Genomic DNA, 25,738 nt, shown 5'->3' on the forward strand with positions numbered 1-25,738 from the left:
ATTAAAAAAAATATATCATAATCGATGGGATTTAAAAAAGAAGTCACCTGCTGATTTATTTATGATCATTATCATTTCTTAAATTTTAAAAATTCCGTACTCTCTTTTTTATTCAACAGTTATAGGCAAAATTGTAACAACGAACCTTTTATTCTGTTAGCAAATAAAATAACTTGTTTACAAAAATAACCTGTTTTATAAAAACCCTAAAGTATGAGCATTTGTAGGTACATACAGCTGCGTTCAAAATAATAGCTTTAGTTGTATTACAACTTACTAAATAAGTGCTTTAGATTTCCGATTCGATTTTATATAAAATTTGTAAATTTGGAACTATAACATATTATTGAAAAAATAAATTTTTGTACACGAATTAAAAATAATTTCAATGAAATTATCTTTAAACGAATTTCATAAAAATACTTTGTTTTGAAATTGATCGATTAAAATTTGAAAACTATTAGAAAGTAAAATTTCCTTTTAAAGAAACCGCTTTTAGTGAATGTAAACAATATTTTTTCCAAGTGAGGGAACTAATGCCGCCCCCTTTGGCCATAGAGCACTAATTCCCCCAGCGGGTCGCTCGCCGGGCAGTCAGTTCACGTTGGATTCTCAAAGCGAACGCGCGTCGATCGTTCTGCTCCGAAAAGCTTTCTTCCAACTCTTCCCCGGACTAACCGAATTCAGCCGAGTGTGCGTGTCCGATTGGGATTCAGATTGATATAGCGACCGTACCGATAATTGCTGATAGTGCGTGTGTGCGTCATTGTGTTCAATTGAGTTAAATTCGGCTTGAGGGGCTTGCTAAGTCAGTAAATCAGTTGCGAAATGAGGGAAATCGTTCATCTGCAGGCGGGCCAGTGCGGCAATCAGATCGGTTCGAAGGTGCGTATAATTGATATTCCAACGGTGCCCGCATCGTATACCTTTGCTCTATTTTCTCGCTATTTTTTCGCTATCCTAACCTCACATGTTTAATTATAAAACAGAGTGGCGGAAAAGAGGCAGTGACTATAAATTCCCCCGTTCTCTCTCTCTATCTCTCTCTACAATTCTCGCCTCTCTCTTTCTGTGTTTTCCTCGTTTTGTTTTTAGTGGGAAGCAATTAAAATGATGGGCGGTTCGGGGGGTGGGGGGCGGTAAGAAAAAGATTATTCCGTTAGTTCGGGAAACTATAAAACTGCAAAACATAAAAGAAACCTGACGAGCTTTGCAGTTATCTTATCGCTCGCAAGATACGAATATCAGCCAGCTCGAAGTATCGCATTCAAATTACCTTGGACTCCGAGCATATCGTAGTCTATTAAACCCAGAAATCCGCTCGCAAGCTAAGCAAAACCACCTCGGTCAGGTGTAAACAATTAGCTCGACGCTTAGTAAAGAGCTTGTGATCAGCCGGCTAGGTAAATGTACACTGCAACAAAATAGGATTGATTATAAGATCCCTATTTAATTTTATTTCAAGTAATGGAAACGCGAAAGTAAGAGAAAAGATTTATATAATTAACAAAATATTTTTTTTTAATATTATTTTTTTTTCGAATCTTTGTATGAAGAAAATAATTTTTTTGGAATATTATTTGTTTTTTACATCTTTGTATGTTTTAATTTGTTTTTTTTTTTTTTAATTTTGTACCTATTAAAATGCAATGAAATTTTTATCTAGAAGAAATCCTAGAATTTCTGTCTGTGCCTTTTAAGAAATCCGATCAGTGAGCCAAGTACATTTGGCGGGAACTTTAAGTAGACTACAGATAGTTTATTACTCCGTCGAAAGAATTTCGAAACTGCCGCGAAGGTTTCTCCGAAGCTTCCGTCTTTGGGGCATTCATTGTTTCACAACTGGTTTCGGATACTCGTACTTTCATGGGCTTTTTATTAGGTTTGCCCTCATACAGTTGACTGATCTTACAGTCATAAGGAACCCGTCCCTCATTAACAGAAGGTTTTCGTGGGTACTTCTAATTGCGGCAGAGGGGCTTGTAAATAATATCTGTATCTTGAACCGATATATCTGACTCACGGCTGACTATGACAAACTGCCGGGGACGGGGCTTATGTGTGTTTTACGCTATCGGCGGTTTCTAATCAGTGAGCTTGTATACACAACTTTAAACATAAATACTTGAAGAGTAGAAACTGATATGGGTTGCACCAAAAATAGCAATTACATAGTGCGTTCTGGTATTTTCAATGAAAAATGTATAAACGGAGAGAGCATGTTTGTGGGCAATTAGAAAAGCTGAAATGAAAAAATCGCTGTAACTCCAACGGGGGGACGCCCATTCTAAGCTAATTCAGCGCATTAACATTAACTCGCACAATTTGCCGCGTCATGAAAATCCAGCAACAAAAAGTCGTTGACGTTTGACACAGTTCTTTTTTGTATTTTTTAGATTTTTGTTTGTCTTTTCCCCGGCGTTTCCCAGCGCGATTTTCTTCGACCGTTTCTCTTTTACACGCTTTTCCACTTGAGTTTTATGTAAACACATTTCCACATATTTTAAAGCACTTTTTCGCGTGTTTTCACCATTACCATTTCGCCTTTTCAGTTAATTAGAACGCACTTTTCCCGGATAAAACCTCTGTCAATCCCATCCGATTTTATGCGGTCCGTTACACCCCCGAATCAAAGCTTATTACATCCATATTTTGTCGCCATTGTTGTGGCCTTTGTGGATCTAAAAAAAATAGAATATTAAATACGATTATTTATGCAATTTGCCGCTTATCGAATCTTTATAGATTGCATAAAACTTGTTTGTTGGTGCATTAAATTTGAATATAATAATAGCGAACATATTTTGTAGCTTGTCCTATTCATGCGTTTTTTTGCACACAGCCTGATTTTGTGCCTTAATTGAATGTCCTTTTCCTGATTAATTGGCTGTCAGGGTGAATTATTGTTGCAGCCTAGAACAAACAAATAATAAATATGCAAAACTGCCTACGTGGTGAAACTGTGTGCGCACAATGGCGTAAATGGTGAATGCGATTTTTAAATAAATTTTCCAAAACTAATTGCTGCGCTGATAAAGGCCAATATAAGCAAATATAAAAAAAAGTTAACAGATTGATTACACATTAAAAGCAGAGCTTATTCACACATGAATGGCCCGGCTGCCGGCAAAACAGAAAGGATTGTAATTATAAAAACAGAGCTTAACAATTGAAATCCCGGCAGCGTATGTAGGTTTATTTAGGACATGTTTTGCAAGCATAATGTTTTCATTGAATTATGCTTAATTCGATTTTAAAGGATACTGCCTATATTGAAACCATTTTCTTGGCTTCGGTTTAATTTTGCAAAATGCCTTGGAAAACGTCTTCCGGCTTTCCTTTGCCAACACCCGAAAATTGATCACATGTGTATGTATGCAAAGGCATCTATCCAAGGATATTTTGGCCTGCAGCGAGAGTTCCTTTTCTTCCATTTCTTTTTTTTGTTGTTGTGTGCTTTGTTCTTCATTATTTACATAAACCTAATTTTCCCTAAATCATTTTGTGAACAATAACAAGGAAAATCTATTTACGGCATGGCATAAAGACGAAGGAAAAGCGTTGAGCCATCGTGGCGGGGAAAGTGCGGATGAAATTTATAGACGGAGCGCACGGAGAATGGCGAAAGGAGAACGTAGAAAGCCAGGCAACAGACAATAAAATTAAAGAGTGGAATAAGCCGGGCTGCAACGACGTCTCCTTTGAGCCAGTGTGCATATAGCCATAGTCATACAAGCATGGCATACCCGTTTATTCCGCCCCAGGATACATTTGTTTAGCCCATAATGGCAGGGCATCATCGAGCAGCGCCAAAATAATGCACAAAATTGAATTATCGATGGCGTTCGCTGGCAGCCGTAATTTCTTTATGGTTACCCGATATCGAGCTGGGTAACTGGGGAATCGGTTGGATTACATTATGGCCCCGGCATGGCACGTCATATAGGTAGTGCCCCTTTCAGCTCTCCTTCCTCTTATGCAAATGCAATTTTCATGTGCCATTGCATATTCGAACGATGAAGGTGGAAAACAAGCTATTGATAACTAAGTTGACATCTTCATTGCGGCTCCTCGCTTTCCTTAGGATTAAATAGTGGTGTACATTAAATGCAGAAAATTGAACAACAATTAAAAATGCAAGAACAAAAATATTTTAATGCTTCACAACAATCTACAAATTTTTAATATTTTTTTCCATTTAAAAGGCTTGACTCTTTAGTTTTTAGGTCTACTTTTTCGAGTGTATTGTTGCATTCAACAGTACTTATTGTTTAGCAATTTCTGCACCTGCAATATCCTCATTCACATGCAAATTTGCCAAACAAGAGATGATCGCGTGTCCACATCAATACCTCAAATAATTAGATTGAATGTTGATTAGCAATTGAAATGCGGTAGAGGTCTTAGAAACCTAGGAATGGTCAACAATTACCTCTACATGCAATAAGCCATGAGGCAAAAAGAATCGAAGAGGGAAAAATAGAAAGGGAGCTGGGAGAAAAGTAAGACCAGAAAGGGAGAAATATCCCATTTTTTCGCTGGCGAAATATTTTTCAATTTACATAAAAATGCGTTTATGCATACCAAATGAGCCGCACACACACACCCCTTTTTTTGCAGCTGCTAGCTCCCAGCGTCCTTGCGCCTAGATGTATGCAATAGAAAATGGGAGTGCAAAAAGAGGGGGCGTGGCAGGTGGAAGGGCACAGGGACGCCGCTCCGCTGCACAAACTGATTATAAATAAACAAAAGGGAATTTTTATAAATATTTTCCACATACCACACTCACTTCCTCGCCATTTTCGTAGCTGCTGGCTTGATGGAATATAAAAATTACTTATTTATGTATATATTTTTGCTCCGTTACGCTTTGCTTTGAACATGTGCATGTAAATTGATGAACAAAAGGGGAAATCACAATAAAAAAGAAAAAACTGCGTATAAATATTAGGAAAACGTGCGGGGAAAATGCGGCAAAGGCAAAATTATTCGTTTCATTCTGTCATCATATCTTCACCTTTTTACCACATGCGATTTCTCTATTCTCTATTGTCATCAAACTTTCTCAATACGAAAGTCATTTTAGTGATAGGATTTACTTTTTAAAAATATATAAAGACTTTTGAATATTTTAGAGTGAAAGAATATAATTAAATTTCGTTGTGTTTTTTATTACCAATCAAAATGTAGAATAAATTTTTCAAATTAAAAAGTTATGAGCAAAAAATAGAGTTCAAGCAATGCAAGCAGTGCAAACAATTGCTGCACCTCCCTCGCACTTCCTTTATATTAGTCGAAGTACTTACTATAGCGTTCTTTCTTGTTTTAAACAATAAACTAAAGCGGCTTACGAACAAATATAAATGGATATTGGTCAACGATTTTTGATATATTTTCTGAATCAAAAGAGTCGCCTTCCCATCTTAAAGGACACGAAAACCAAGAAGAAACATGACCGAAATGGAAGTACAAGTGCATCTACTGCCTTTTGTGGGCAACTGTAAGCCGCTTGCTTTCCTTTGAGCCGACAGGTTGACCAGGCCAACAATGGAATACATGGGACACTGGACGCAGGACACTGGACACTGAAAACTGACCATGTGGGCAGGCAGTCCAGGCAAATGGCCATTTGTTATTTATTTAACACTTTTAAAAAGCATTCCGCTCTTTTGCTCATTAATATCTCATGCTGCTCTTAACGCCATTCAGGCAGCCGGTTCTCTGGCAAAAGTGCAAATTGCATATGGTAAGTGGAGTTGGATTGCCAGGGAGTTGGGGCAGATGTAGTTTCATTACCATTGTTATTCGAGCAATTGTTTGGTAGTCACTCCCTCTCTCTTTTTCTCTACATACTTTTTTGTGTGTTATTTTTCAGTTTTTTTCAATTACTTTGGTAATTTTATATTATTGAAATTGCAAGCCGCAAATTGTAATTATTGCGCATTACACTGCCAACGAGCTCTGCACGCCGGCAGATAGCAGATAGCCATGAAATATGTTGCCCCGTTGTAATCTGGTATTTACGAAAAAAATTAATAATACAATAAAGCAGCTGGCAATGCGTTTTAAACACCCGGAGTTCTCTTCGCCAGCGGAATTATTTATGCAATTGGATTTGCCGGCTATGCGAGCTACAAATTGCTGTCTTTCCGATAAGGAGGAGGCAGAGGAGGATTTTTACACACGCCCTGGGCTTTCGAGAGAAAGCCGGCAGATAAAGCATTTTCGGCCGGCAGATATTAACCGCAAAATGCCAGCAAATTTATGGGAAAGCGAGGCATAATTAAGCCAAAAATACAACTCGCAAAAATAAAAATAATCAAGATTGGTTTAGCTCGTGTGCCGCCACGTGTTTCTGTTTTTCGATTCATTTTGGCTCGTTTTATTTTATTTGCGCAAATTGCGTTGACTAATTGTGCGACCAAATACACGAAATGAATTGCCTAAATAAACAAAGAGAAAAGGATGGTTTCAAATTCGAGATGCTCTTTCGGGCTTCGAGGATACTTAATAAATTAGATGGGAATTTTTTAAAAGATTCTACAAATATGTACCCCCAATTAAATGAGCTGATTCGTTTTTACTGACTCACAAAATTATTTTAAGTTACCCTTAGCCCCAACCAACCAATTTCAAAAACAATTATACCTCAATAAGTGTATTGAATAATCCCGAAAAATAACGAAAGCGAATGCGCGAAACCTCATTAAAAACCAATGTGGTCAAAATATTTATCATTTATGTGTTCCTGCTAAATCCACGCTCTACTAGCGTTTGTTTGCATTTGTTTGGACAAACATACACTCAGAAAATGAATCGCCCTGAATTTTAGAAAATCGCCTATGGATTTGCTTCACTGGCGATTTTTTTCTTTAAAATAAAAAAATTTTCTACTGGTAAAGAAAATTTTCTTCCAATTAATCAAAATTCATTAAATTCAAGAAATATTCCAGAAATATAGAAAAAAATCGCCAGTAAAGCAAATCCATAGGCGATTTTCTAAAATTTTTTTTTGAGTGTATGTCCGGCTGGATGTCCTTGAAAGATTAACATCGGTTTTATAATTTATGGCCGGTGAAAAGAAATTCTACATTTCAGGCGAACAAAACCGCAATCGAACGAATAACTTGGCCTAAATGTGGGGGTGATTCCGAATCAACAATCTGGTTTTGGTTTTCAGCCATAATGATGGCTAGATCAACACATTTGCCAAATTGTGCAGATATGGCCCGCACACATATCAAAGCATAATTTAAATTTGTGGTCTGTCAAGTTAGCGCAACGAAATTAATCAAAATATTTTGAGAGCTCCGAGTGCTGCAATTATTTTTGGTATGGTTTCCAATGGCCAGCGTTTTTCAGTTTTCAGCAATTTCGTGGCAATCCAATTAAGTGAGATTTTCTGGACTGTATTAGTTTTAGAGTTTTAGAGAATCCAGAATCCAGCAGCAGGTGGACTTCAAACTTGCTGCGCTCGGTGCTCGCCAAAAATATTTCCGCATTTTACACACAAGTTTTTCAATTTGCGGCGTATTTGCATTTGCATTTGCCTTATATTGTATTTCATTTCGGGCTTATTTGACAAACAGTATTAATTGGATTTTTTCCATGCTCGTACATATATTACCAGTCATTCGGCTGCATTCAAAATGGCAATTAAAATGAAAAATAAAACACTGCGAGTTGTGCGTAAAAAGTTTGCATTGCCCGATCAAATGGTCAAAGGGAAATTCACGCTTGGTGGTAATAAAAATTAATTTCATTGTGGAATCATAAAAATCGCCATAGTAGGATATTCCCGCAAAATGACCAACCTTTATCAGCAAATGCACTCGTTGTCCTGCGGAAGGGAGATAGAAGTTGATCGAAATTGATTAATAGAGCGAAAGTTTGTTCAGTTCTTTATCTGTCCCTTTTTTATTGATTCCACAGCATTTCGCAATCATAATAAAAACATGAATTATTTTTGGATAGCCCACTTGAGAAGCAAAAAAAAGTAGGTAATGGTATTATAGTCATTAATAACCAACAGCGATTCATTTGTCCAGCACTTAATAAAGCCAGACCTCAAATAGAGCAGATCGTAAAAAATAATGTTGGCTTGCGAAAAAATAACACAGAAATACATATATATATATTTCTGACACATATTTGTGGCAGGTACATTGGCCACAAATAAATTGGAATTTTCGGGCAGCTCTTCTTTTTTTTGGGGATTAACGTGTCGTATTTGTTTCAAGATTTTTGGGATTTTCTCAGCTTATTTTGTTAACTTTCCTTCTAGCCCGGTCGTCTTAATTTCTTTGGTGTCTCAGATGCTCCACCGCCAATTGAGGTGGTCGGGGCAACCACTTGCCGTTTAACACCACATGCGCTCACACCTAGCCTCGCATCTCCGAAATGTTTTTCCATGACACTGTTTATTTATTTAGCTTTTGCCAAAGTGTTCTTCAAGCCATGAACTTCATATCGCTTACCATATAAATATTATTATTATTACCCTCTTTGCCCCAGGCAAAATCAGCCTAAATTCAGTGTGTATGTTTGGATGTGCATACGGAATGATGGAGTGCAAGTGGCAGTCGTTCATATGCATGGTAGGATGGTGGGATGGTTGGATGGCAGGACCGTAAAACATACGGCGGAGACTGCTCCCCAAATTGTGGCCATTAGCAAATATTATTGCAACCCTTGGGGGTCGAAACTTTCCATTTTAGGATCGTTCTGGGGGTATATAATTCCTTCTAAAATTTATAAGAATATAGTACAAACACCTAATACAATCTCGAATTTAGGGATTACCCTTGAAATAAAAAAATATTTATCTACATTTTAGAATATATCAAATAATCTTTATCTTAAAACTGCTTAAGAAATGGAAAATCAGAACACATCGAATATATGATCACTATCTTTGCAATATATATCGACACCTGGGCACAAATCAAATCTGATTTGGGCCATATTTGCCTCATTTTGACCACGGAGCAGCAAACAAGAAGAGACCAGGGTGGCCACGCAGACAGACGCACAGAGGCGCACACCAACACACACCGATACACCCAGACACACCGTGCACATTAGTTAAGTCAATAGCAGTACGACCAACGAAATATACAATAAATATTTACATATCTAAATCGACAATTATTGAAATCTCAATTGAAATTGTTTGTTAGCCACATTGGTCTGTGTGTGCATGAGGTTAAATGAAGCCATACGCACCGTTGACATGCACACATATATATATATATATCTGTATATATCTGTCTCATATGTACAACGCACATTGATATTTAGAGGTAGGAAAAACAGAGGAACGATTGTCATTGGAATCAAACGAGACGACAGATGCCATCAGAGGGTTAACCCTCGAAAGCAATTGTTTGGTTATTTACCAAAGGCGAGGGAAACTCAAGAAGTTGGGGAGATCGAAAAGCTAAGAAATTGGATAAGATAATTTGGTTAAATATTTCAAAAAAATAGTTTCTTTCATCAATCTAATTTCAGTAGAACTATTAAAGGAATATATTTAAAATATGTATATTTAGTAGTAGCTTTTAAATTATTATTATGATTTTCTCAAATATTCTTTACAATAATTATCTTCTTACCTTATTTCTCTTAGAAGAATTGCAACTTCATCGTTTACCTGTTATTAAATAAATCACCAAGAATCAACCATTAGCTATTACGCATCCTATTTCTTATATTAGCTATTGGAAACCATAGAGCAACTCAATTATTAGAGCTCAAAGCAGCCATTGCATTGGATTTATTCAATTTCCACCCATGCTCTCCACGCCGCCAACAGTGCGTATGAGTTATGGAAATTTTAATTATAAGCTATTTGATGTTGCACTTAGACTGCGTCAACGTTGTCCTTGCATGTGTTTGCGTGTGTCTGTGTGTGTGTATGTTTATGCACACAGGCGGCACCACACAATAAGCCGAAAGCCGAATGACCAATACTAATGAACAAATATTTGCATATCCTTGCTAGACAAGAGTCTTTGGCCAAGCCTTGAACCTGCCGCCCCCCGTTGATTAAATTAGTACCATGGAGTAGGCAATGGTATCTTGAATTTCGCCCACCAGTTTCAGCACTTTAATGCCAAAGGCAATTAAAAGAGTATAAAAATTAAAACAGCACATAAACAACAGAGTGCAGGAGGCAAAAAAAGAAGGATATGGAAAAATACTGCGCAGCGAATGCAACGCAACGCACTGATAATGACAATTAGTGGCCACATTTAAATTGATGCACTTGACGATAAATGCAATTGCAAATTCAGCCACCATGCGTGTGTACAAAGGGTAATTTACAGAGGAAAAAATTGCATTTTTCTGGTGAACCCAACTCGCCTCGAAACTCACACGTGCCGTCCAAATTGAGGCTGCTTTATATGAGTATATGGGGCAGTGCCGGGGCAATAAATTGCAGCTGCATCGCCAATTGCTTCATTCGCAATGGCTACGTGAGTCTAATTATGCCGCTCCGTTTCAGAGGATCCTGCCCCGAAAAGCAGGCTGTAGCGACAATCAAAATAAACGTTTCTAAAGTATACGACATTTTCTGTGACTTATTGTTTATACATTTCTATGAATATACTTGTGAAACTATAATTAAAGTTCTAAAGTATTTCAAGGGCATTTCAATTTATTTAGACCTTAAATATGTTAAAACTATTGTAATTTATTCAAGTTAAAATCTTAAAGTATTAAAATACATTTCTAAATTTTATAAAAATTATTTCATCAAGAATTATAAATTTTATAAAAATTATAAACCAAGAAAACAAACTCCCTGATAATTGAAAATTTTATAAAACCTATCAAACCAAGAAAACCAATTATTTTACAGTCTTAAATATATTTATAAAGTAAAAAAAAAATAATAAACTAAGAAGACAGCTTTTCTGTAAACATTTATTGCAATTCCAAGGCAAACGCTTGCCTTTTTTCCAAAGTGCAAGATTTTTATGGCCCTAAACGACGTCGGCCAATAAAGACAACATGCGAGTGTAACATAGATGTCAACTGTCGATAAGATCCTTTTAGTGTTATTACAAAACATCCTTATATTTCCTTCGCCATTCGGCGGAGCATTAAACGTAGTTTGGGGTACAATTCGTTATTTGCCTTGTATTCGCACACACATAAATTGCATTTTTGAGCAGTCGGAGACGGATGGAGCTCAGCTGCCAATTGGCAGGATCCCGTTTTCCATTTACCAGTTACCAGCTGAGGATATATACCATAACATACCATACCATACATACATGGTAGATTTATACTTTTTGTTCTTTTTCGCGCTGCGAATTGAATGGTTTATGGCCGCAGGCTGCAAAGTGTCATCCGTCGATGGGCGGCCGTTAAGTTTCCAGAGTGTTTTGGCATTTTCGGTTTTATTGCAAGGGTTATTTACCGCCAATGTCCCCATATCCCAACAACCCCCGGCCAAAGCTCATTACTCTAATGGATGCCAAATGCAATCCCCCAGCCCGCCGAATATTCAAATAGATTTTTCGAAATTAAAATAAATTAACTTGGCCGTACGCTTTGCATTTTAAGCGTTTGCCCGCAAATCGCGCGGATTTGTCGCACATTTGTAAATTGGCAAATGATCGAAATGCGCTGAAATCCTGTTTATTATTTTATAATTAGTTTAATGCCAGTGGCCGAAAATTGAATTGCATTTGCAGTTTGTTCCGCTTTCGGTCGTTTTGGTCGTCGGTGGGTTAAGAAGTCGCCCGAGGAGCGGCATGCGGGTTAATGCCTATGCGGTTGGATTTTTTAATGATTTTCACGCACGAATGTTAATTAGAAATGCGTTTTTTTATTTATCTACTGGCTTCGCATGTGGGCACATTGAAAAATATAGATATTTAATTATTTATTTTAATTGAATTTTATTAAAAGTGGCCTAGGTATCGGACCACTTTACATTTATTATTATTTTAGGCCAGTGAATTATTTGTAGTTTTGTCTCGGCCTGCTGACAGCTTAATTAAAATTTTGCACGTTCCACTAACGAATTCTTGCCAAAGGCATAGATCTAAATTAGAATGATTTAGAATTAAAACAAATTAGATAGAGGAATTTCCATGAATATGAATAAATAGCGAAGCGAAATCCGGCGCAATCATTTCGCATGTCAAGCTCAGCGCCTTGAGACAAACTTGGCCATCATTTAATATTTATTACTGCAATTGTTTATTATTTATGTGAGCCGCGAGCTACGGCATCAAATTTAGTATGCAAACGCAGCTGCTGAGCAATCTGCCAGCCCCTGCCACGCCCCCCCTGATTCGCCCCCTCCCACCGTTCGTTCACTTCCGGTGCGACATGCACTTCCGTCGCTTTGCGCCACGCGCATCCTTGTCTAAAGCAAGCTAAAATGTCCTTTTATAGCCGTCGGCTAAGGAGAAGGGCAACTGGGCAAAAATACAGAGAAAATAAATCACAAGTAATTCTTTAATTCTAGCCGATATAATAATTAATTCTTTTTTTTTAGAAAATAATTTATAGACAAAATAGTTATATTACAAAATTTAAGAATGACCAATGTAAAATAAACCTGCTAATTAAAAAAAAAATTAATGAATCTATTTTAACCAAAATTAAAGCTAGCCATTTGTTTAACTTTAATTTTCAATTTTTTGACAGCAACTTAATATTGAAAATACCACAAACTAAAAACTAAAACTAAAAATACAGTGCCCTTTAGATTCATTTTAAATGAGTTAAATAATAATAATAAAATATTATATAAGAAATCTTATTCTCTGTGTATAAGGTGGTACAGAATTAATTTATGCGCGTTTTTTCCTTTCTTCCTGTGGATCGCGACTTTGCCACTTGACTTTTGTTTCGGTTTTTGTGCAAACGCTCTGGGAATTTTAATTTTGGATTTCTTTCAAGTAAGACCAAGGAGGATTTCCAAGGAGTTTGGGACTCGCAAAAAGCGGGCGCCGCAAAATGGCGCCGCTTTGGTCAACGCACGCAGCTCTTTTGTTTACTTTTAATTTGATCATTGGTGCTTTTTTGTGGCCAAGTGCCTTTCGCCAGGTTTTCTCTCTCCCGGAGGACTCATGGACGCAATTTTGTAATTAAGCAATTTGACCGCAGCGCAGTGAAAAGTTTTAAGCAAATGAACGCAGCGTAATTGTTTTTTTTTGTTCCAAGGAGACTTTCTTTTGGGAGGGGGACTTCCCAAATGGGAATCTGATGGCCTGTCGCGGACCACTTTACCCACTTCAAAAGATGCTTTTTTATTTTGTGGCTTGTCAGGAGCAAGCAGATGATGGGCAGATCGACTGGCAAAAGTTTTTGTAAATAAATTATGCTGCTCACTCAATGCCAAAGGCCGGCAAACGGAGCGTGAGTAGTCGGCAAAAGAAAAGCGCTTATCTGCAATTGGCTTCCTAGAAAGCTGGCATTTGAATTTCCCCACAGGCAACAAGTGCCAAGGACAACAAGGACCAAGGACCAACAAGGACTCCCATGCGGGTGTGTGTATAAAATGGGGTTTTTTGGGGGGAGAGCTGCGCATGCAAATCAAAGTTATTGTCAAGCCAAAAGTGCCCACCGATGCGTACAATTGAGTGTCATATTTCCAGTTTGTTATGTATGCAAAAGCCAGCATGTGAGGGCCAAAACTTATTCCGCCTTGGCGAAACTTTTCTTGGCCAGCGATTTTTCTTGTCTCTATTTTCCATGCCATGCCGTTGCAAGTTGTTATCATTGTTGCGTGTCTAAGAGCCAATGGAGGAGTAAAACTTTTGCCAAACAATCGCACTGGCAGCGCAAACATTTATGCGGCTCTTGGATTAGCCTGGCATCATGGCCAAAAAATATAAAAAGGAATAAAAGAGCATATAGCATACGCTCTCTCTGGGGCTGGTACGAAAAAGGACTCTTTGTGTGTGTGCAATCAACCGTTATCAAATTTTTCGAACTTTTACAACTTTCACCTAGCCCTTTCCATTTGTTCGCTTTCGCCTGGGAAGACTTCAACGCTTTACGCAAGCCACTTAACTATTTATGGCCCAAATGCAGGCGTGTGTGCGTGGGTGTGTGTGCGGGAATCCTGCGAAGAGTGTGCCTCAAAGTGCTCGATGGAATGTCTGACAACCCCGCTTGACATAAACATCGGGTGCCATACATTATTCAGTATATTTTTCCTCCACAGAGAAAGAAATAATACGCTAGTGCTGTCATCTCGAATGTTTTCGTATCATTTTCATCCATCAAAATAATGATAATAATAAATTCAACTTTACCAATGACACTAAAATTGTAACTTCCCTAATCTTCATAGTTTAATTTATATAATATTTAAAGAATATTTTATATTAAAGTTTTACAGGAAATACTGATTTTTAAAAGTGGAGTGAAAAAATGGGTTTTTAAATAAACCAAAATTATCTATAAATTCCCGCTCATGGAAGTGGCTAAAAAAAAAGAAAATTGATATTATTTGGATATGCCATCGCGATATGTCACTGATAAGATATGATGAGATACAAAAACTACCGAATTGATGGCCAATTTGGGTGATGTGTTTTTCCCTGTGCTGTCATTTTCTCGACAGTCACTTGAGTTTATAACGTTGTTTGTCAACTGGGGGGAAAGTCGCATCTTCACCGCCAGCATGTGCAACTAATTAAAATTCATATTCAGTAATCAATCTGCCCGGTGACCTTCGGTATTACCAGCCAAGCAGGAATGAATGCGTAAAAAATACTCGCATATAAAATCGAATTCATGGCCCTTGGCAGCTGCCACCGGTACTGCTGCTGTTGCCTTTAAGTCCATTAAAAATCATTTCGATCAATGGGAGCCATGGCAGGCCGAGTGCGCACATTGCGATTTTCTCACAATTAGCATTTTCCCCCATTTTCCTGCCATTTTCCTGCCATTTTTCCCACAATTTCCCCCCGCTTTCACCCCACACGCACACTCATTCACCTGTCAGGAGAAGGGGGGAGGCGATTGAAACATTTTTAAAAATTTGAAATTCATATGCGCAGCAAACGTGAAATGTTTTGCCAAGCGTATTGTGCAATAAAAAATAAAGAGCCAAACCAAAAACAAAACAAACACGAAGCGAGCTGGAGAAATTCTTGTGTAAATAAAATCGAGAAACGCTATCGAGAGGGTATACATATACATATATATATAAATTTGTGCACAGGTATATGTGTATGAAAATACCTAAAAGGATTCAATTATTCCCGCTCGTTACACAACAACAAAAAAATAACACGGCAGGAAAAAATTGCGCGCCCATGGAAGTATGCAACAGAAATTGCTCACGGCATGTAAAGTGCTCGCTGCTCGCTGCTGTGGGTGTGTCTGTGTGGGTGAGGAGGGGGGTTATTGAATGGAAGGAGGCACTGAGGGTCATGCAGCATATGCACGCGCATAAATCGACGACAGATACGAGAACTCCGTTGGCGGCGGCAATAAAACCAAGAGCCATGTAAAAAGGACACTCATATTTATATGCATTGATTGCCAAAGCAATGCAACACAAACACGCACAAGCACACGAACACTCACACTCACACCCACACACACACACATTGAATGTAAAATAATATTTCTGAAAAAGAAAACGGAGGCGAGAGCCTCGCGAAATTTCATTTCATACGAGCGGGCGCACTGTCATGAAATATCACGCATACGTCATGTGAAACGGCGAACGGTGGGCTGCATATATGCAAATGCGCTCATTGCGACCGCCGCATATTTGCATACATCAGGCGGCCTCCATTATGCACTTAAATCATTATTGAAACGGCATTAAAGTAGCGTTTCCTCCTCTTTGCAGTTCTGGGAAATCATCTCGGATGAGCACGGCATCGATCCCAATGGTTATTACCACGGCGAGTCCGCGCTGCAGCACGAGCGGATCGATGTCTACTACAACGAGGCCAGCAGCGGCAAGTACGTGCCGCGAGCGGTCCTCATCGACCTGGAGCCGGGAACCATGGACTCGGTGCGCCAGTCGCCAATGGGCCAGCTCTTCCGGCCAGATAACTTTGTCTACGGGCAGTCGGGAGCCGGTGAGTTGAGATACAGCTGCAGATAATAGCTGGTTTGACCGTCTCTTATCTGCGGCATGTTAGTGTTATCTACTGCCCATTTTTGAATATTTTATTGATTTATTTGAGATTAGAAACGATATTTCTACCATCAGTATTGTATCTATTTAATAAAATATTAACTTGGGTTTTTTTTTTAAATGTAAACAAATATTTAAGACTTAGGTATAGGAACCAAAACAAAAATAATTTAGTTCGTATTTTAAAATATAACAATATTTATTCATTTAATAAAGATATTGGTATTATAATTTTTGTATCAGTATAATTATAAAAAATTTTGCAATTTTATTGAAAATATACAATAAATAATGTTTATTAAATATTTATACAGCTTAGAAAGTATCTCTTCAAACTTATATTCTAAAGAGGCCTCAAGCACTTTTGAAATTTTTCTTTTAAATCGAAAAGGCATATCTCTGTCAAAACCAATGACATTTCTGTGTTCACCAGAATCTGTTTAGTATCCAGTCTTTTCTTTTTGGCATTTTCCTAATGCATTTCCGTTGCACTCGTTAATGGGTGAATGTCGTGTTCGAACGTGGCTTTTGTATCCCTGCTGCTTTTTGGACTGCTTTTGTTTCGGCCAAAGTCTGGGGGAGTCTGGGCCATCAATGGGAATTGTGCTCTGCCACGACCAACCAGTTATTGCAGCTGACCGGCCTTGTGGCAACAACGAAAACAGGAGCAACAGGAGCAGCGGCAGCAGCAGCAACATCCGTGACAACGGCAGCAGCCACAAAGGGCGGCCTTATCCTTGCTTTGATAAGTGCCAGCCAATTGAGGAGATGGGCAGCAGCAGCATGGCCGGTATTGTTATCGCTGGCGAGCTTATCAGCTAACAGCCGCCGGTGCGATATATCCATGGTGTTAGGAGCTACCAGCCCAACCCGAACCCCACTTCATCCGCAGCTGTCCATGATTATGATGGCGATGATGATTGCAATTATAAAATGGCCTGCGGATGACGACGAAAATTAATTTTGTACATGTCAGCCGCTGTTGATGTTGCCGTTGCCTCTGTGGCTGCCGTAATGACCCACAATCGCCGCGAACTTTGATTAGCCTTAAACAAGGAACGTAGCTGTTAAATGCTGTAATTTAAAACAATTATTTGATTTATAGATAATACTCTTCCTAATATTTTTCTTTGGATTTCTTTATAACATAAAGGTTTTAAAATCTTTTGAAAATAAGTCTAAAAGTATGCAACAATATTTGGTTACTCCGAAAAAACCCACAGATTTTTTCATTGCATACTTTTAGACACCTTTTTAAATTGTTTCAAATTGTATTGAATTTTTCTTTACAAATAATAATATTTATTTCCACCTTCACAGGCAACAACTGGGCCAAGGGCCACTACACAGAGGGCGCCGAGCTGATCGACTCCGTGCTGGAGGTCCTGCGCAAGGAGTCCGAGGGCTGTGACTGCCTGCAGGGCTTCCAGCTGGCCCACTCGCTGGGCGGAGGCACTGGCTCCGGACTGGGCACCCTGCTCATCTCGAAGATTCGCGAGGAGTACCCCGATCGGATCATGAACTCGTTCTCCGTGGTGCCCTCGCCAAAGGTAAGTGTCTGTCACCTTTTCAACCATCCAATGGCCAATGCTCACCTGCAGCAGATCATTATCATTGTGGTCATGACGAATGCAATCCGCTTAGCACAAATCAGCTTACTGCCACGCACAATGGGCGCAGCAAATCAGGGTGTGTGTGTCCTCTGGTTGACATCCTTCTCCTCCGTTTTTTGGGGGACGGGGGCCAACCCATGGTGACGGTCCTAAGCCGACCCAAAAGCGCTTTACACCTGCACGCGTTTTGGCCAAATTAACAGGCGAAAGCCGCAGAGAGCCGCTCCCGTTTATTTTCGTGCGCTGGAAAAGTATGCCACAAATGTTGTTTTATTTATGCAATTCATACGCTAAATTCAATTGGCGGCTTTGTGCGCCGGCTGGCCCAGCTTTGTCCGAATAATTCTAATTAATTTGCAGGCGAAATTAGCTGCGCCACCAACGACCAGCGGCCAAAGCCTAATTGGCAATGCAATTTTAATGCAATTTAGTGGCTCGAAATCGCAAGATTGACCTCCTCGGTCCACCCAAAATGTCTGGATATTTTAAAAATATATATATTGATAGTATATCGGCCTGCAGCCTTTTTTGACACGCCTCAATTGCCGCTTAATTAACCCAGTTGCATATATTTACACGTGCGTTCAGAAATCTATTATAGATGTAGAAATATTAATAGATATTCAGATATACATGTGTGTGTGCGAGCGGCACGTGATACGCCTTCATTTGCATTATTCGCATTTAATTACATTTTGACGTTTAATTAAATTTATTCAGTGCAGAATTAATTGTCATTGGCAGGAGGTGTCCTAGCCAGACAAACAATTACAGCATTTTGCATAGTTTTCGCATTCCATAAAAAGTGTTTAAACAAAATATTTCGGTTAAAAAATCAAATAATACTGGAATTTTTGTTCATTTACATTTAATTAAGCAAATATAAGAGGGCCAAATTAGGTACAATCTAAGTTGTTTTATTTATTTTAAATATTCCGGTTTGTTGTTTAATTTTAAAAATACAAAGTAAGCCACCGCAGGTAATTTTTAATGAACTAAGGGATTGTGGTTTTAGCAAAAATACCTAATACCTTGAAATAAACTCTAATCTGGATTTAGGATCCAGTTGCAGTTGCCTATATTTTGCCAGACTAAAAAATGAATCGATTGAGATTTATTATTTGAGTTATTCGCTTACATATTCGGCAATTGTAAGTTTTAAGACCACTCGGACAAGAGGAAAAGTCTGTCAGGCGTGAAATTAACATTTGACAATGTTCTTATTGGCATATCGGAGTACACAATAAATTTTATGGAATTTTTAGTGGAGCCCAAAGGGCACGGCACACACAGACTTGTACTGCGTTAAATTTATTATCGTCACGGCTGAACGCCAATGGTCAACTATTGAACCAGTCCGACCCCCCGAATGGGGTTTAACTTTAAATGCCGGAATATATGAGAGCATATCCCCCCTTTGATTCCGAAATAAACCCCCTTTCGGCTGTTATTTATGTGCCGTGCTGGGTTTGCTTGGCTTACCGCAATGTTTTGGCTTCGGCGGTCATTTTATTGCGGCCTGGCCTGACACATGCCTGTCACGTTATAGCGGTTTTAATATGCGCGCATATATATAATTTAATAGTTTTTCATACCCACCATCTCATCTCGGCGCAATGTAAAGCCTTTGTCGCTTTGATAAGCGTCATTTATGCAAATGCAGGCGCATTCACATAGAATAATTAAATGGCTTAATATTTTAGCCTTTGATTAAAGTATTTAATTGCGTTCATTAATTAACGGATGTCGCATCTCGTTTCTCACCGAAGCTGAAGGACGGTTGTCATGGAGCATCTGAGATTTGCACCTGCCTTTTGGACAAAGCAGTGATATCAAAATGCATGCTCGTAAATCCTCCAGAATCAGAATCACACACAAACACCGAGGCAGACAAATATTGTGTCCTGGCGATGTACAAATAGTGAGGCTGGCTACAAATACCAAATACAAAATGCAAAATGCATATGCCCGAGCATAACTCATTAGTATTAACTGCATGTACCACCTAAGCAGACAAAGGTGTGTTTGTGTGCTTTGAGTGTGAGGGTGTGCACAGAGAAAAAAACCAGCTTTGATATTTAAAATTTGGAAAAATATTAAGGGAAGTCGAACAAATCATTAGAGGTTTGAACACACTATTAAAATATGCCTAAAAGTAGTCAGCAATAAAATCTCATCTGGATTTGAAATAAATTGTTGCATACTTTTAGACACCTTTATAAATAAGTTGAGAAATTCCTACATATATTTCAAAATTTGCCTTTTTAGTAAAAAGTAACCATAATAATTGGTAACAATTTTTTTGTAGGTTATCAGAGGTAATAAATATTTTTAAAAATTTTCCCTCGTGCAAGAACCTTAAAGTGTGTGCGTGGGAGAGCACGTTATCGCTCTAGGGCTGTGGCCATTAAATAATTGCCACAATTTATGTGCACACACTTCGCATACGGCAAACCGAGGCTGGAGTGAAGTTTGTCGCAAGCTTAACAGTCCTCATTCCCATCCTCCCCCCACAAAAACCAACCCCTGCCCCCTGAACATTCAACAACCGACGAGCAATGCATCTTGGCTGCGCAAATATAGAGGGCAAGCCAAAGATTATACATAATTTTCAATTTGCAGCATTCGAAACACACACCAGGCATGTATGAATGCGAATGTGAATGGGGTATAGGTATAGCTTGGCACCCAGATGTTTGTGCAACATGCAACTGCATTTATGCAACAACTCTCGGCCTGAGTGCCGCTCCAGGCTCAAAATGGCATTAGCAACTGCAGGTTGCAGCCACAAACAACTGGCCGTATTAATAGGGTCTGCTATTCAGTTAGCACTGCATTTCGAATTGCATCCTGTTGGCAGAATGCATTTTTCATGTCCATGCCTCAACAGCCGGCCATGCGATTGGGCCAAAAGAAGTGGGAATTAGATGGTGAGTGCGGCCAATCGTTGATTATTGCCCAGAACAAATATGGCCTGCAAGGAAAAAGGCTTCAGGTTGTGCCATTAAATAAAAGTCTATAAAAGCATTTCGAAATGAAAAAATGTAGGCCTTTTATTGACTTAATAATATTCGTAGGATATTAGTGGGAAATTTATGTTCTTTATTAAATTGAAATTCACAAAAGCCTTAAAGAAATTTAACTAGATTTAAATATTTCATTAATTAAAGTTATGTTCTAAAGTAAATAAAATGCTCATTTATGCGGTTATTCCACTACATCGTTCGGATCATTCATTAGTACAATTTTTTCTCAGCCCATACGATTTTACGTAGGTGCGAGCAAGATCCGATTTACAGTAGCTCTAATAAATGAGCAAAATTGTACTTTTTGGATTCAATTTTGCTCATACAAAAAAATATAAAATGGTGGCCTTCGGTTTTTAAAATTTTGCTCATTAATTGCTCATTGCAGCTGACATATATCTGTCTTGCTCGCACCTACGTAAAATCGTATAGGCTGAGAAAAAATTGTTCTAATGAATGATCCGAACGATGTAGTGGAATAACCGCATTAATTAAGATTTTGGGTCAACGAAATGAAAGTTTAAATATAAATATATTATTAAACTTAAAATTTTAAAACTAAAAGTTTATATTTATTGTATTTTCCTTTAAATGGTACGATATGGAACGATATGTTATGATGCAATTTTATAATAATTAATTAATTAGGTAAAAAGACGTAAATTATATGATATGATAAAATTTTACATAAATCTAACGTTAAACAAGAGAGAACGCTATAGTCGGGTGCCCCGACTATCAGATACCCGTTACTCAGCTAAAGGGACTTTGATCCGCCGTAACTTTTTAACGAATGGTCCGATTTAAAAAATTTCTTCAACATTTCGATAGGTATTCATAAACACAATAAAACTGCATTTTTAGTTTTCCGAAATATTGAAATTTCTAAAATCGTATATAAGCGATTGTGGGCGTTAGAGGGGGCGGGGCACCCTTTTGAAACAAACTTGCGCTGCGTGGGAACTCCTAAAATCTGCATGCAAAATGTCAATCTTCTAGCTTTTATAGTTTCCGAGATCTCAGCGTTCATACAGACAGACAGACAGACAGACAGACGGACAGACAGACGGACATGGCTAGATCGACTCGGCTAGTGATCCTGATCAAGAATATATATAGTTTATAGGGTCGGAAACGCTTCCTTCTACCTGTTACATACTTTTGCACGAATCTAATATACCCTTTTACTCTACGAGTAACGGGTATAAAGACGAAGTGTGAATATAGGCTACACACTTTAATTTATACACTTTTCCAAGAAAGCTTTTGCAATGCCATGCAACATCCACAAAACAATTTCATTTAACTATCATATTAAAATCGGGCTCCTCTGTGAGCCATCCGCTGATTGCTGATGGCATTTGCTAATTAACGAACTTGTGTCTGCTCCTCCTTCTGCATGTTGCGCTGCTACCTTCCATCGGCTCCATAAATGCGTCCAGGTTTCCGATACTGTCGTGGAACCGTACAATGCCACGCTGTCCATCCACCAGCTGGTGGAGAATACCGACGAGACCTTCTGCATTGACAACGAGGCTCTCTACGACATCTGCTTCCGCACGCTGAAGCTATCGTCGCCCACCTATGGCGATCTTAACCATCTGGTTTCCGTGAGTACCCCCTAGTCAATCCATCTAATGCATCCCCCTGTTTCCTCCTCCTTCCCCTCATCCTCCTGCCCCTTGAATCGGCATTCATACGGGAAAAGGTGTCCGAGGTGGTGGTGGAGCCATATAACGCCACGTTGTCGCTGCACCAACTTATTGTGGACACCGATGAGACATTCTGCATTGACAACGAGGCTTTGTATGACATCTGCTATCAGAGCCTGCGCCTCTGCTCACCCACCTACGAGGATCTCAACCACCTGGTGTCCGTAAGTATCGACGAATTTAATCAAAAGCGAAGATGACGATGCCCCAGGAAGTTATGGAAAACTTAAACCCACCTTACCATAACCATTTAAAACTTAACCGCAAAACAAGGAACTCGCCATTAATTTTCCTTAAAATAAATATAACAAAAACTGTTTACAATAAGTGGTTGAATATCATTACAAAAAGTATTAACCAATTTTTTTTTAAATTGGTTTTAAATTAATAATAAGTCTTCACCAAAAAAATGTAAATTTTTTTAAAAGACAATTTTCGATTTTTAAAAATGGTTTAAAATTATGAGCCAGATTATAAATATTCGTAATTTATTTTTATTTTCTTATCAGTACTTTAACATGTCTTAAAATTAAAATTACACTATAGGTAAATAAAAATTAAATTTCCAGTTTAGGGCTAATACTCAACCCAACAAAAAGTCGTCCAAAACAAAAACTTCATATGAAACAAAATTTTTTGACGTTGTTTTTCATATGAAGTTTTTTGTTTTGGACAACTTTTTGTTGGGTTGAGTACTAAGCCTTAATGTAAAATTGTTGGCGAGTTCCTAGCTATCATCCTCCTATTATTTTTCTTCAGTATAATATAATATTTCTTTCCCAACCAGGTCACAATGTCCGGAGTGACCACCTGCCTGCGTTTCCCTGGCCAGCTGAACGCTGATCTTCGCAAGCTGGCGGTGAACATGGTGCCCTTCCCGCGTCTCCACTTCTTCATGCCCGGATTCGCTCCTCTGACCGCCAAGGGATCCCAGCAATATCGCGCCCTCACGGTGGCCGAGCTGACGCAGCAAATGTTCGACGCCAAAAACATGATGACCGCCTGTGATCCCCGGCACGGACGCTACCTCACGGTGGCCTGCATCTTCCGGGGTGAGTTGCAGACCAAGACCCAAACCCAAACCCACAGTCAAATGAAAGCCCAGGGGGTGAAAAAAGAAAAATAGTTATTTAACAACAAGCCTTAAACACTTCCACGCGTTGCCGAAAAACACTGGGATCCATTCATCTATCCGCTCATTTATTCAGGAGCCCCCGCACCGGCTTATCCGGGCCAACTTTGTCACTTTGTCATGGGCAGCCGTTGGCGCACCTGTCCGCCGATTTTCCAGACCCACAGGCACGTAGTAATAAACCAGGGGCGGAGCAAAAGGGGTGGTTTTTCAATTTAAAAAATTGTAAAACATATGATTAAAAAAATAAATTTTTTCGGAGTGCCAAAGAAGTTTTAAATTTAATTTAAAAATTAAAATTTTATTTTTAGTTCTTTTGGCCTAAAAAAATAGATTGTAGCATATTTTTAGACACCTTTCTAGGTGATTTAATAACTCTACCAATTTTATAATGTATGTAAGATAATTCAAAAATTTATTCGAAAGGCTTCTGTCTTAAAAATGCATTCTAGCATGCTTTTGGACACCTTTTTAGGTGATTTTAAAACTTTACAGATTTTTTAAAAGTATGCATAATAAAGGACAGGAAAATATTTTTCATTTGAGCTTTTGGTTGAAAATATATTGTAGCATACTTTTAGACACCTTTCTAGGTGATTTCAAAACTCTAAAGATTTTTATACCAGTCAAATATAACCAGTATTCAAGTGCTTTTCATATTTATCCCCATTTAGACACCCCTGTAAAAATATTCACCCCATCCGCCCCTGGCTAGCACCTTGGCCTCCTGGGGCTTGGCTTTGGCGACGATTTTATTAGCCAAAGTCGAGCACTGGGCCTACTACTTATGGGCGCCACTAAAAATGATTAATGCCCGCTGGCTGGCGGCTAAAAAGGCTGCAATCCGTCAACGCGCACGTAGCGCAAATTTGTTAGCCATCCCACTTCCACTCTAGCAAAAAAAAAAGGTTGCTGGCATTTTTACGCGCTAATTTTTAAATTAATAAACTGCGATGCGGCGCTCCAAAAGTATGCCGCATAATATTTCATTTGCTATTCCTTGTGTGCGCCGCCTTTGCCCTTGCTTTTGACTGATGACTCGCAAAACGCGCGTAATTAGAAATTTACTTTCAAGATCCATTGGGGAATTGCGACCGCCGCCTGACACGGCCCCCCGGCTTAACTAATCATGCCGAACGTGACTTGGGCTGCACTCCTGCTCCTCGGAGCGCCATCTCCATCTCAGGATTCGTTTTCGTCTCCGACTGACTGCCAGAAATACTTGCAAAATAATTAATCACAAAAATGTGCGGAAAAAATGCCAGCGAGGAGGAATTTAAACAACTTTTTTAGTTACCTCCTGGGACTGTTTCTGTTTTCCCATCTCCCATTCCATTTCCATCTCGAGATCCCAGCCCAGGTGCACAGGCACAGTTACAGGACTTGGAAGCCGTTTAGTATTTCATATTCAGGGATTTTGGGGATTCCGCCGACGCATCAAAGCGAACTTGGCTTTTGATGTAAATGCGCACAGGAAGTTGATGTTTTTTTTTTTAACGCTCTCACTCAATAATTAACAGGACCCATGTCCATGAAGGAGGTGGACACGCAGATGTTCAATGTGCAGAGCAAGAACAGCAGCTACTTCGTCGAGTGGATTCCGAACAACGTCAAGGTGGCCGTCTGCGATATTCCGCCGCGAGGCCTCAAGATGTCCGCCACCTTCATTGGCAACTCGACGGCCATCCAGGAGATATTCAAGCGCATCTCCGAGCAGTTCACCGCCATGTTCCGGCGCAAGGCCTTCCTGCACTGGTACACCGGCGAGGGCATGGACGAGATGGAGTTCACCGAGGCGGAGAGCAACATGAACGATCTGATATCCGAGTACCAGCAGTATCAGGTGCGTTATTACAAAATATATTTAATTTTTAATAGGTTAATCTAAATTTCCTTAATTTCTTTAGGAAGCCACCGCCGACGACGAGGTGGAGTTCGATGACGAGCAGGCCGAGCAAGAGGGCTACGAGTCGGAGGTCCTGCAGAACGGCAATGCCGAGTAGCAAGCTAGAAACTAACACAACTGTAGCTGTTTTCTGTATACTATTTTGTAAATTATTTGGCCCCCCATTCAGGGCTTCAAATAAATATTTAGTAAATATAGTAAAAAAAAAAAGACTTCC

The 25,738-nt window shown here is 39.0% G+C and overlaps 1 protein-coding gene across 2 annotated transcripts; it reads left to right on the plus strand.

Moving 5' to 3' along the window:
- Positions 1-602: 602 nt before the first annotated feature.
- On the plus strand, positions 603-25,733 carry betaTub97EF (beta-Tubulin at 97EF). Of its 2 annotated transcripts, none has more exons than XM_017159793.3 (7): positions 603-885; positions 15,839-16,073; positions 17,453-17,682; positions 22,214-22,381; positions 23,271-23,535; positions 25,136-25,458; positions 25,523-25,733. In XM_017159793.3, exons 1-7 carry the CDS (start codon positions 829-831, stop codon positions 25,616-25,618), a joined length of 1,374 nt encoding a protein of 457 aa, XP_017015282.1. In that variant the 5' UTR covers positions 603-828; the 3' UTR covers positions 25,619-25,733. The 2 variants fall into 2 exon arrangements, with proteins under 2 accessions (XP_017015282.1, XP_017015284.2); XM_017159795.3 differs by lacking the exon at positions 22,214-22,381 and adding an exon at positions 22,480-22,647.
- The last annotated feature ends 5 nt before the right edge of the window (positions 25,734-25,738 follow it).

The sequence above is a fragment of the Drosophila takahashii genome, chromosome 3R (assembly GCF_030179915.1).
Source record: "Drosophila takahashii strain IR98-3 E-12201 chromosome 3R, DtakHiC1v2, whole genome shotgun sequence".
Taxonomy (NCBI): domain Eukaryota; kingdom Metazoa; phylum Arthropoda; class Insecta; order Diptera; family Drosophilidae; genus Drosophila; species Drosophila takahashii.

What these genes read in the sequence shown, in the direction of transcription:
- betaTub97EF (XM_017159793.3), top strand. Translation starts at nt 829, where the DNA reads ATGAGGGAAATCGTTCATCTGCAGGCGGGCCAGTGCGGCAATCAGATC. An exon ending in CTACGGGCAGTCGGGAGCCG is followed by an intron (nt 16,074 to 17,452) that starts GTGAGTTGAGAT and finishes CCACCTTCACAG; the next exon opens with GCAACAACTGGGCCAAGGGC. An exon ending in CCGTGGTGCCCTCGCCAAAG is followed by an intron (nt 17,683 to 22,213) that starts GTAAGTGTCTGT and finishes AAATGCGTCCAG; the next exon opens with GTTTCCGATACTGTCGTGGA.